At 40.2% G+C, this 13,311-nt stretch overlaps 1 protein-coding gene across 3 annotated transcripts in view; it reads right to left on the bottom strand.

Moving 5' to 3' along the window:
• Positions 1-581: 581 nt before the first annotated feature.
• Positions 582-13,311, bottom strand: part of nlrx1 (NLR family member X1) — a 34,607-nt gene continuing 21,877 nt past the window's right edge. For all 3 annotated transcript variants that reach the window (XM_037268393.1, XM_037268395.1, XM_037268394.1), the window contains one exon: positions 582-1,385. In XM_037268393.1, the coding sequence (XP_037124288.1) occupies positions 1,248-1,385 (138 nt within the window). In that variant the 3' untranslated portion in view covers positions 582-1,247. The remainder of the gene's footprint in view (positions 1,386-13,311) is intronic.

Raw genomic sequence — 13,311 nt, 5'->3', positions numbered from 1 at the left:
CGCAACCGTAGCGCGTTGCCGACCGCGCAACTCGCGCTGGTCGCATTATTGTGACAAAGCGGTCGCTAAAATTTAGAAAACATTTTTAAAGTCCTAATGTACTTTCCAAAATTTAAGTGGACCTCAGTGCGCAGGGCGCTTAATTTGATCCAATCGCGCAACCGCAGCGCGCCGGGCGCTCAGTGTCGCATTGCTTTAGGATGGCTTTACTGCTCCCACTTGCTTCCTTTGGAGGCATGATTAGAGTTGATGCAATCCTCAGAGTAACGAGAACGTAATAACGAACGGAGTCAGTTGGCATGCGGGTCCTCTGGGCTCATCTTGCAAGGTTCGACAACCGAATCTCGTCCGACATCCGTAGCAAAAAATTCTCGAAGTTTTTGTTCGAATACCGATTTGTTCGAGAACCGGGACGTTCAAAACCTGAGGCTCCACTGTGTGTTTGTGTGTGTGTGTGCGCGTGTGTGTGTATATATATATATATATATATCATTGAAGATTTGTTCTTTAACGATATCATGGCAATAGCCTAACATTAGCTTACATGTAACATCATGTTACTTTCTAAATCCACATGCTTGTAACAGTAAAAACGTAGCTTTGTGTTTTTTTGTTTCGATATGCTACCCTGCCCTGTACACTGCATCATACCATAGAAATCTTTTTTTTTTTCTGTGGCCAAATGTTTCATTTCTTTTCCAACGCACAGCAGACTCCCTGCAGCTGTCACGCGCATTAAACACATTCTTACTGATATACTGTACGAACCCGCTTCAACCGACAAAAGTGCTAAACAATTAGCCAGCTTTGAGCTGCTTATTCTATACAGTATTTTTGATCTTTTATAAAGAATGAAATGCAAATCATTTATTAAATCCACTTCAAGACTCTCAACCTGTGCATGTGTTCATGCATGTTAAATTACTCTTAAGAAAAAAGCAAAAACGCCTACTGAAATATACTTTAAGTATAAGAGTTGGGATTTTCAGAAATATTTTTCCTTTGATTGTTTTTCCTGTAATGTATTTCTTTTAGACATATTGCTCATCTTATGAAATATGTTCATCTTATGAAGAGGCAACCCTCGGCTGTGATATACAGAGAATGTCTGCTAATTGTTTTTCCTCCAAATGGGTGTTTGTGTAATGACACGAACACCCATGTGGAGGACCACACCGAATGGTGGCTTTCAAAATGAATAATTAATGTTAAGAACTAGTATTATTGAGAGAATTCCAGTTATTGGCTCATGCAGATGGAGGTGCCGTGTCTTTCTCCAGCATGTGTAGCGTGTGACGGATGCCTTTCTCCACCCTTCGGAAGTGAAGCTTTTTCCAGAGGCTCTGCTGCTGTTGACGTCCCCATTCCAGATCTCTTAAGAACACCTGCACAGGAGAGGACCATTTAACTGACAATGATAAATGAAATCACATCACCTTATCAAACACAATCTAACTCATAAATTTAATCATTCTACTCTGAATCATGTGACAGGGTGCTTATGGAAGACAAGATTGAAGACTTTGGACCGCTCCGACAGGACTCAATGACATTGCTGACTTCCTGTGCAAAGTCTTAGGTACGTAGCTTATTCACCCTGTGAGCTAATCTGAACCGACGTCACCACAGGGTGGGCATTATGAGACAGGGCTGGGCGCCCATAACATTACAGTCAATGGAGTACAGACTCATTTTCAAATGTCAGAGATGAATTAGAGAGAATTGTGCCGTGTTCAAAAAAACATTCAGTCTGAGTCATAGCCACGTTACTAAGGCTTGTAATAAACCAATCTGTTTGTAAATCTGTCAAGAATTCATCAAGTTACGAGTATTTAATTAAGTAAATCATCCAATTTACCACCGACTAAAGCACAGCGCACCAGAGGAGTCCTCTGGTCGAAGATGGCTGACCGGTGGTGACACCCTTTTGAGGCAAGTTCCCAAATTTATTCTATTTCATTTTACTATTTCCTTGTATTTGAAAGTATTATGTTTCTTTACAACATTATTGTGTAAAAGTAGCTAACTAAAATTCCTGAAGATGCATACTATTCAAGAACAAGGTTTTGGAATGATTTTAAAATGCTTTGAATGACCTTAATCACAGGTAAGGGAAAAGAGTTTAGTTTTTACCGCTTGACCGCCAATTTTCTACTTGCGCCCCTAAAATGTAATATTAGGGGCCACTGTGCTCCTAGTTTGAAGACCTGAAACGAAGGTCTTATTTCAGGATTCCTGGAGTCAATGGTTTTAAGATTTCTGCAAGCACTCTGAATAGAACGAAATAAAGCTAGAACAAAATAAGATTTTTGACGATTGAAGGAATAGGGTCGAAATACAAAAAGTCCTGCCTAGCTACAAAAACAGATATGCTCAAACCTCATTGAATAAAGTACATAAGCAGACAAGTATATTCACATATTAAATCAATAAAAGAAACATTTTAAGCATATAATTATACCTGCACACCAAACCAATAAAGAAGACATACGTAACTAGACATTTTTATATATGGTGATGACAGGTTTTTATAACTTCATGATCTGATATGTATTTCTGTGCACTTTGAAATAACAACTGTTTGTTGATATATTGCCTGAATAGCATAACGACCCATAAGGAACTGTTTAATGCATGCCTGATGTTATTCTAATTCACGGATACGGCCCAAGGTGTCTAAGAATGTTTTGTACCTGATTATATCTTATGTCTTGATTAATGCTTGATGTGATGTCGTATTTTGCCTAATGCTAGACGCCAGCCTTGGATTACTATTGAATGTTTTGGACAGAAAGAAAATGTTTTGACTAATAATGAAAACTACGGTCGGAAGCATAATTAAACTAAGAATGTGACAAACAAACAAATGCATGGTAAGTGGTGAGTAAGAACTTTGCATAGTCAGGAAACATTAACGAATTGATGTCACACACAAAACTTCACTTAAGTCCCTACAAAATGACAAAAGTGGAAGGATGATGAATGGACGAGGTGCGACAGAGTATGTGCAAGAATGGAGGAGAATGTTTACAAGAAGATCACTTGGAGATAAAACCAGCAGATGCCAGAGGGAGGCAGCCAAGAACCTGGCCAAAGATGATCGCCAAGGTCGAAAGACGAAAAGGAAAACAACAGCCCCCACACACATCGAATCACCCATAATCAGCACCCAACGCCACGGAACCAGCTCTCACCGAACCAGCACCGACTCCCATGGAATCAAACTCTCCTGCGAACTTGCCCCACCCCAAAGACTCATCACCCATCAAACTCGGCCCACACCGGAATGTGCAACTGAATATAAACTGACCAAAGAATCTTGAACGTTGCCTTTTCTGAATCGAGACTTTCTGCTCTTGAGCATGGTCGCACGAAAGGCCCAGTGCTGTATTGTACTTTCCTGTAAAACAGAGCTTTCTTAACAAGAATTGTGATTGAACTCAACCAACCTGTGTAAGTCTAAATTTTGTTTCTATGTCTCAGTCTTTTCCTTACATTGCAAAAGACAACGAACACGCAGGGAGTAAATTGGATAACAGGTGATTGGCTCTGGCTTTTTCCTTGAGGCACGGATAGTGCGCTTCCTAAATTGTGAACCAAAATCCAACAAATGGTGACCATCCGACGTTCCTCAGAAGGAAAAGTACATGCTCCAGGAAGGATTATATCTTCTCCGCTCTTGCTCAACAATATTGCAGTCCGATCGGCGCAAAAGGTAAGGGGGAACCTGTTTTCTCAATAAAAATCTCCCAGTTCAGCAATATTGTGGAGTGAAAGTGGAATAAAATTAAAAATTATCATTTTAGCTCTGTGTTCAGGAATGGTGGTTGTTTGTACATTTATGCTTGTATGGAAACTGGTGAAAAAGTGATGTTTTGTGGAAAAGAAAAAGAGAAAGGTGGTGAGGACTTCGTCTCATCAGCGAAGGAAACTCACACCATGGAGAACTTGTGGGGTGCCAGTGACTAGCATATGGGCACCAGAGTGGCCTCAATAGTAGACACTTAGGGACTTATACTGTTGCCTAAGGTCGGAGTCGATTGGATCGGCCAGGCCACCATAAGGGTCAGGTACTCGTGGAACTTGTGGGATGCCAATGGCTAGCCAGAGTGGCCTCAATAGTAGACGCTTGGGGACTGTGCGCGCTGTCGCCTCAGGTCGGGGTCAATTGGATCGGCCAGGCCACCATACGGGTCGGGGACTCGTGAAAAAAATATATATATATATATAATAAATAAATAAAGTGTAAAAATGGTGGTGTATAATAGGTTTGATTGTTTATATTGTGGCAGCAACGGTGTTAAGAGTGTATCTCTGTGAAGATTGTGTGCAAAACTGCGCGGGTGCTGAATTGGGTGGCTTCTGAGTGGGCAAGTGCAGGCTTGGCTGTCAGGTGGGACAGCGGCGCAGCTGGAGAAGTGAGAACAATAAGTTGATTTGTATAAAATAGTTGATTTTTTGATTTGGTATTTGAGTTGGAGTCAGAAAAGAAAAATATATAATTAGCATGAAGGTTGTATCCCATTGTGTGGTGGGGTTAAACCAGGGGTGGGCAAACTACGGCCCGCGGGCCACATCCGGCCCACGGGACCGTTTAATCCGGCCCGCCAACCCTGAATTAATTGTATGATTAAACTTTTTTTTTTGTCATTTTGCCTGCAATGACTGCGTTTCCCCAGTAGATGGGGAACCGCTCGCCTGCGCATTTACTACCGGAAGCCGTGTCAGAAAGCTCGGTGCACACTCACAAGTGCGTGTACGTACGTACTCAGTAGTACGGACATGGCGCACTCGCGCTCTATTTGTATCAGTCCCGAATTTAGAGCGTGGGCTGTGACGACAGCATTCTTGTAATTCGCTCGCTGAGCTTTCAGATACAGTTTTACGCTAAAGCCACCCACAAACCTTCCCCTGGAATCCTTCCATTAAAATGAGTGGCCCGAAGAAAAGAAGTGAGTGCCGAATGTTAAAAGAGTGGCCAATTTGGCTCGACGTACGCGACGTGACGTTCAGCCACATCAACCCGTCACAGATCGAGGTAAACGGATCTCTCCTAAGAATTGCCATAACAAATTTTACTCCAGACTATGATGCACTAGCAAAAAAGGGAGACCAACAACACTGTTCCCACTGAAAATGAAGGGGAGGCTCTCAAGTTTGTTGTAAAAAAATGCATTTTGAATATGATTTGTACACATAGCAGGGATTGAAAACTAGCGACCATTCTCATTTTCAAACAATGCAGGATGCTCAAGGACATTGATGCACCACCTGTTTGCGACTAATCTTAACCTGTAAAGTTCTTAAGGCTTACTTTAAGGAAGTGTTTCCCGTTTCCTCACCTCTGTTACCAGGTGTTTGTGAGTTAAAACTCTGCTCTGATGTTCAGATACCCCTCACCGTGTTGCCGTTTTGATTACTTTATTTGGATGTATGCTTTCACCGATTCTTCAAGATGATATATTTGGTCAGAATGTTTGCTGTTTGATGTGATCTCATAAGATAAACATTTTTCATTAATCTGACCTGCAGGCACTGAAGTGATGGAGACTGTTATTCATAATAATAGTGTCGTATTTTATGAGAATCACTGATAGCAGTTTTTTAGTGATTTTTTTTTTTAATGCTGTTAATAAATGCATTTGTTTTCAAAAAACTTGTTGGAATATCCATGCTTTACTACCTACTAAAGGCCAAAATCTTTTATGCAATGACCTTTACAGGTCGCTTATATTACTTCACACAAACACTACGTCCATCTGCTCCTGGTTCGGCCCTCCGGTCCAAATTTAGAACCCAGTTCGGCCCGCGAGTCAAAAGGTTTGCCCACCCCTGGGTTAAACTGTAACTATTTTTGTTTTCAAAAGGGTGCGGCTCTAAAGTTTGGGCCAAACGGTCAGGTGGGCACAAATGCATATTTAGGACAGAGGTGGGGGGTCGCATTGTGTGATGTGGTGGTGGCGAGGCTCTCCGCACTTCAGATGCCCCCCCTCCCCCCACTTGTCATCGGCTGGGAAGATTGCCATGTTGTGAGTCGTGTCTATGTTGCGGGCCCGTGTGTGTGTTATCTATGTTTGTCTTTGTGTACCAGTTCGTCATAAATGATGGAATTGGGCTAAAATGGTGCATGAAAATTGGGTGCTAAACAATGGTTTATCAGATTTGCACTGTTAAAGGTAAACATTTGAAATTATAGAATAATCTGAGGGTTGTGGGCAGAAACTGGTCCAACGGGGAGGGTGCCCAGCCCTCATATAAAAAAAAGTGAGAATAAGAGAGAACAGGCATTATTGAATTGGATAAAATTAAATTGTGATTGCAGATGTTAAATTTAGGAGGAATTATTGATTGGTTATGACATAAGACTATACAAGGTGGTTATGTGTAAGTATAAGTCAAAGATTTGAATCACTTAGAGTTAATAAACAACAAATAAAAACGACATTGCAAGGGAGCACTTTTTATTAAAAGAACACCAAGTAAAGTATTAAGTAGGGGCATTCATGATTGGGATTAAATTAAGGATAAAATTAGGTCAATAATTAGAAATCAATGGTGCTCTACACAAAAAGGCTAACATTTTAATGAGGAAATATTCGGAGTACTGTGTGGGTCCACATATTCAAGATTCAAGAGTTCTTATTCGCCATGTTTGAGCGTGCCAAACAAGGAATTTGACTTCGGTAAATCACAGCCTCTGTTCAACATTTAGGTGACTAACAACACTCAGGACATGTGAAAAATGGCAAATATTCTCAAACATCCCCTGATCTTAAACTCCCAAGAGGGCAAGGAAGAACTCAAAACTCCAGCTAGGGGAACTGAGAAACCTTGAGAAGAGACCACAGATGGGAAGGTCCCTTATCCAGGATGACCAGGCTGCAATGGATGCAGAGAGGACACATAGTACAAACAGTGTAGACAAATTCAAAAAAGGTGTGGAGAGCAGGATGTTATTGCACAGTAATGACTCTGAGACTCTAAGAGTGGTGTGAGTTCATCAGAGCAACAGCCTGGGGGAAGAAGCTGTCTCTGTGTCTGCTGGTTTTGGTGTACCGATATGTCATGGTCCTAAGAGAAATTTTTAAATAGGAAAGGTTCCTTTCATAATTTCATATTTTATGTTTTTGTGTGTTGTGGGATGACAGTTTATCTGTAATGGTGCATGAATATCAAGTCTGTGCTTGTGGTGTGGCGTTTGTGTAATGTGAATGGTTAAAGTGATTCAAAGTTGGGGTGATGTGATCACAGCAGAGGACAAAATTCCTCTCACCTGAGAAATATACAGATAATACAGATTTGAAAAAGCAAGAATGATCAGGGCTAATTTTACACTAAATCTGGGTTTAGGATTACTTTGGGGCACCATTGACAACAAAAGACTTCAATGGAGAAGGCCCATTTCAAGATTGTGACCAGACGTGACTATACCAGCATTGACCATCAAGACTCTGAGCCAAGACAGTATATGACAACAACTCTGGACTTACCTGACAGTGTAACGAAATGCATGTGATGGAATTTGTGGCGACTTGGTCTGTTTTGATGTTTTACCTGATTGTATTGCAGTCTCTAACCGCAACCCAGGGAGCAGATTGTGCTTTATTTGTGGAACTTGTATTTACTTTGCAGGGTGTCAACTGCAGTCTTGGAGAATTTTGTGTTATGTCTGTGAAAATACATTAACAACTAACCCCTTACTTTTCATAATGAGTTTGTAAATGTGATCGTTTTCAGGACCGGCTCAGCAGGCTCCAGGTTTCAATTTGATACGTTTGACATGTGTCCGTTTGTAGATTATCTTTTGTGTATCATTATGAATTTTACTTTTACTTTTGGGTATTATGGATGTTTATTGTGAGGAGAGCTGCATGGACAGCTACAAGAGGGTGATGGCTTTTGTTCATACAGCCATGTGAGAGGCTGCCAGTCGAGTTTCAGGGACTGAGAATTGGTGATTCCAGGCCAGGATGGCATCTGGAGGTACACCGAAGTCCAGCTGATGATGGGGATGTTACCAGGGACATTGTTATTTTTACTTTTTATCCAAAGTGACAAATTTTTTAGAATGTGTCAAAAGGGTGAGGGAAAAAAAACAAAACAAAATAAATAAATAAATAAATAAATAAAGGGGGGAATTGTGAGATTTTAAGTGTTTTCAGATTTGATGGTTTTTAAGTCTTCAACATGCTAGACGGAGGAGAAGAAGCAGCGTGAAATGGAGCCAAAGCGTGGTAACAAGAGGGGAGAATTTTAAAATAGCTTATAATAAATTATAGACCTTCACAAGATAAGATCAAACGGGTGGGAGAGTATTAAATGTAAAAAATTGGAGCAATAACATACAGACTATAAACAAATTGGGAACAGGTGGATAATTTAAAGCGGCTTTTGAAGGTTAAAGTTTGAATAACACATTCATTTGCAGGATAAACAATGGAAGGGATTGATAAATTGAACAAATTTAAGAAGACTGAAGGAGTATTATGTTGAAAATACCGTTTCTTCCCATGTATAATGCGCCCCCATGTATAATACGCACCCTAAAAATGGCATGTTGATGCTGGAAAAAAGCCTGTACCCATGTATAATACGCACCCAAATTTTGACTCCTACTTAAGTCCGTAAACGTAAAATTATTTCAGAAAAAAGATCATCTTTGGGAACAACCGGATGTTATTCTGCCGGTCAGTATCACTGCGCATGCCCTAGCAAACTCGATAGCGAAGAAATGTTTCGGATTTGTGTAGGGTACATTGTGACAGCAAACGAGCAGGTGATCGAGCAAGCGTCTGATGCGAGAGCATTGTGTTCGTATGGAGCGTGTTTGAAGTGAACAGCAGAGAAGAAAGCGCATCTGTAATGGCGGCCTCCTTATGATATCCGGATTAAAAAAAAAGAAATTGTACCCATGTATAATGCGCACCCCAGATTTTAGGACAATAAATTAGTTACATTTTGCGCATTATACATTGAAAAAAACGGTAATTGATCATTTAAACAGTGCCGTGATTGGGACATGAGACAAAGAGAAAAGAATGAATATGCAAACAAATAAATGCAACATTTTATTTTTCCCTATAAATGGTGAAGTTTGGGTTTGAAGTACATTCAGAGGAGGAAAAGCATGATTCAAGATACGTGATTGATGAATGATTAAATGTTAGTAAAGTAGGATTAGAATTTGATAAAACTGATATGGACATTCACATATTTCATTAGAGTTTAAACTGCTTGCAATACTATTACAAATTACCGTTTTTTTCCATGTATAATGCGCCCCCATGTATAATACGCACCCTAAAAATGGCATGTCGATGCTGGAAAAAAGCCTGTACCCATTTATAATACGCACCCAAATTTTGACTTTTTTATTTATTTATTTATTTATTTATTTTTTAAGTCCCAATGATCGTCACACACGCGTCTGGGTGTGGTGAAATTTGTCCTCTGCATTTGACCCATCCCCGTGTGATTTTGATCCATCCCCTGGGGGAGAGGGGAGCAGTGAGCAGCAGCGGCGCCGCGCTCGGGAATCATTTGGTGATCTAACCCCCCCAAATTCCAACCCTTAATGCTGAGTGCCAAGCAGGGAGGCAATGGGTCCCATTTTTATAGTCTTTGGTATGACCCGGCCGGGTTACTTAAGTCCGTAAACATAAAATTATTTCCGAAAAAAGATCATCTTTGGGAACAACCGGATGTTATTCTGCCGGTCAGTATCACTGCGCATGCAGTAGCAAACTCGATAGCGAAGAAATATGTGAGACTCTCAACGGGATCACCAATATTTGAGTGATGTTCCAGTTATTTATCACAATTATTTATTATTATAATAATAATATATATAATATATATAATAATTATTTATTTATTATTCACAATTGTCATGGTGATCTTTCTGGTGATTTCTTAACTAGGCTGGATGTATTGTTTTTGTTGGCGTTGATTTCTCCGACTGCCCAGAAAGGCACCACCGCGATCAGTTAGGTTAAAATGAAAAGAGAGGAAAGTGACGTTGTAAAGAACCCTCCGTGACAAGAATTTCTTCAAAAATTGTTGTACCATGATTTTCTTCACAAAAAAAAATAAAAATAAAAAAATAAAAAATAAAAAAAATAAAAAAATTTTTTACCCATGTATAATGCGCACCCCAGATTTTAGGGCAATAAATTAGTTACATTTTGCGCATTATACATGGAAAAAAACGGTAATTAACACTTGTGAGTGATTGGTTGATTGATTGAATGATTGATTGACTGACTGAGTGACCGAGTGACAGAATGACCGAGACCAAGTGACTGAGTGACCAAGTGGGCGATCGTTCGATGTCTGTCCGTCTATATGTACATATATAGTATGTATGTATGCATTTCGTTATTTGTTCATGTATTTTTCTCTTGCATTTTTTCTTCCTCTTCTTTCGGTTGCTCCTGTTAGGGGCCGCAACAGCAGAGCAATCGTTTCCAAATCTTTCTGTCCTGCCACACCAACCAACAAATGTCCTCCCGCACCACTTCTATGAAATTAGAATGCAACATCTTCATCTCTGCCACACTCTCCATTATTTTGGCCAGTTGAGATTTCCAAGCCCCACTTCTAACATTCTTTCCCATAACTTCATGATGTGCCTGATCAACATAACACCTCTCTAGCTACTGCAGTTCTGCGCATGGCCGTGGTCTGAAATAAAAAATAGGAATCAGCACCTTTCCTCAGGAATCTTCTCACTTTTTAAGAATCTCCCCTGCCATCTCTCCTTGATAGTTCCATGCTGCCACTGGAATGTCATCTGGGCCAATTGCCTTTCCACTCTCCATCTTGACAAATGTCTGGGTATGAATTTGATCTATGCTTATTTTCCTCACTCATTGGCGGCCTCACAGAGGGACTTGAAGCGGCGCCACAGAGGGACATGGTGTGCCAACAGAGGGACCCTGGAGGTATCAACGGTTTTGGTGACCTCAGTTAAACTGAGGTCAACAGAGGGAGTGAAGGAATGGGGTAGAAATACAAAAAGTCCTGCCTAGCTACAAAAACAGATATGATCAAACCTCACTGAACAAAGTACATAAGCAGACAAGTATATTCACATATTAAATCAATAAAAGAAACATTTTAAGCATATAATTATACCTGCACACCAAACCAATAAAGGAGACATAACTAGACATTTTTATATATGGTGATGACATAGGTTTTTATAACTTCATGATCTGATATGTATTTCTGTGCACTTTGAAATAACAACTGTTTGTTGATATATTGCCTGAATACCATAACGACCCTTAAGGAACTGTTTAATGCATGCCTGATGTTATTCTAATTCACGGATACGGCCCAAGGTGTCTAAGAATGTTTTGTACTTGATTATACTATCTTATGTTTTGATTAATGCTTGATGTGACGTCGTATTTTGCCTAATGTTAGACGCCAGCCTTGGATTACTATTGACTGTTCTGGACAGAAAGAAAATGTTTTGACTAATAATGAAAACTACGGTCGGAATCATAACTAAGAATGTGACAAACAAACAAATGCATGGTAAGTGGTGAGTAAGAACTTTGCATAGTCAGGGAACATTAACGAATTGATGATGTCACACACAAAACTTCACATAAGTCCGTACAAAATGACAAAAGTGGAAGGATGATGAATGGACGAGGTGCGACAGTATATGTGCAAGAATGGAGGAGAATGTTTACAGGAAGGTCACTTGGAGATAAAACCAGCAGGTGCCAGAGGGAGGCAGCCAAGAACCCGGCCAAAGATGATCGCCAAGGTCGAAAGACGAAAAGGAAAACAACAGCCCCCACACACATCGAATCGCCCATAATCACCACCCAACGCCACGGAACCAGCTCTCACCGAACCAGCACCCACTCCCATGGAATCAAACTCTCCTGCGAGCTTGCCCCACCACAAAGACTCATCACCCATCAAACTCGGCCCACACCGGCATGTGCAACTGAATATAAGCTGACCAAAGAACCTTGACCGTTGCCTTTTCTGAATGGAGACTTTCTGCTCTTGAGCATAGTCGCACGAAAGGCCCAGCGCTGTATTGTACTTTCCTGAAAACAGAGCTTTCTTAACAAGAATTGCTACTGAACTCAACCAACCTGTGTACGTCTAAATTTTGTTTCGGTGTCTCAGTCTTTTCCTTACATTGCACAAGACAACGAACACGCAGTAAATTGGATAACAGGTGATTGGCTCTGGCTTTTGCCGTGAGGCACGGATAGTGCGCTTCCTAATTGTGAACCAAAATCCAACACAATGTACACTGGAAGCTTATACATACAAATTTTCGGATAGACGGCAGAGGTAGTACCCCATACATGGACTTTAGGGAAAATGTAAATCAAACGAACCCTTACAAATTTCAATTAACTATAACGACGTATGAACAATTCAGTTGACATAAAGCCTTTCGGAACGCGTCGTGTTTGCATATGTTGGTACTGGTAAAAGGAAATAGACAGACGTGCCACAGCACTTTAGCCGCAGAAAGGCTGCTCATTTCTTGTTTTTAAATCAGCCATGGAGAGGGTGTTGAAGTCGTCATACAATAATTTCTAATGGGGAATTTGTGATCGCTTCCTTCTGTGACGTAGTCAGGGTGACATTATTATTTAATACAGTTCTATCACATACGTAAGTGCCAATGTTGGGCTCGCTTTACCCTCTTTTTAATGTTGAATGGACATTTGTTGCTTTAGCTATATTGTAGTGAAAATCCAACAGAGCAGGACATCTGCACTACCTATGTTGTAATAGCTTAGATTTCCATTACAGCCAGTTCCTGCATTCATGTGCTACCTTTTTCAAGAGGATATGACTATGATTTACATGCATCCAAAATTGCAACACAGTTTCGTCTGAATTTATCTGGGGTGATTAATGAGATTGGGACAATCACGACTAACAATGGCATTGAGGTCAAGTCGAGGGTTCATGCAACTTACTGAAAAGGAAAAAGTGTCCAAACATGATGAGATGTGCGCCCCTTTTGACTAAATTCTTTTGCAAAACTTGTATGAGCCATCAAGTGTGCTTCATTCATTTCAGTAGAAGTCATTAGAATAAGATAATAATAAATTATACAGAGCTTGCTTTGAGAATAATTTTCAATTTGTTTGTCTATGTGAAGCCCTTTGAGACTGCTTGTGATTTAGGGCTATACAAATAAACTTGACTTGACTTGAGCTTTATTGCTATTTTGCCAGCCACACCAACGTAGATATTTTCATATAAACAATACTAAATTGTAAAATTGTTTTTTCAATTATATTTATTGTCTTTATACTT

Source organism: Syngnathus acus, chromosome 13 (assembly GCF_901709675.1).
Source record: "Syngnathus acus chromosome 13, fSynAcu1.2, whole genome shotgun sequence".
Taxonomy (NCBI): domain Eukaryota; kingdom Metazoa; phylum Chordata; class Actinopteri; order Syngnathiformes; family Syngnathidae; genus Syngnathus; species Syngnathus acus.
Note: the sequence above shows the minus strand (reverse complement) of the source record. Positions and strands in the feature narration are given on the sequence as shown.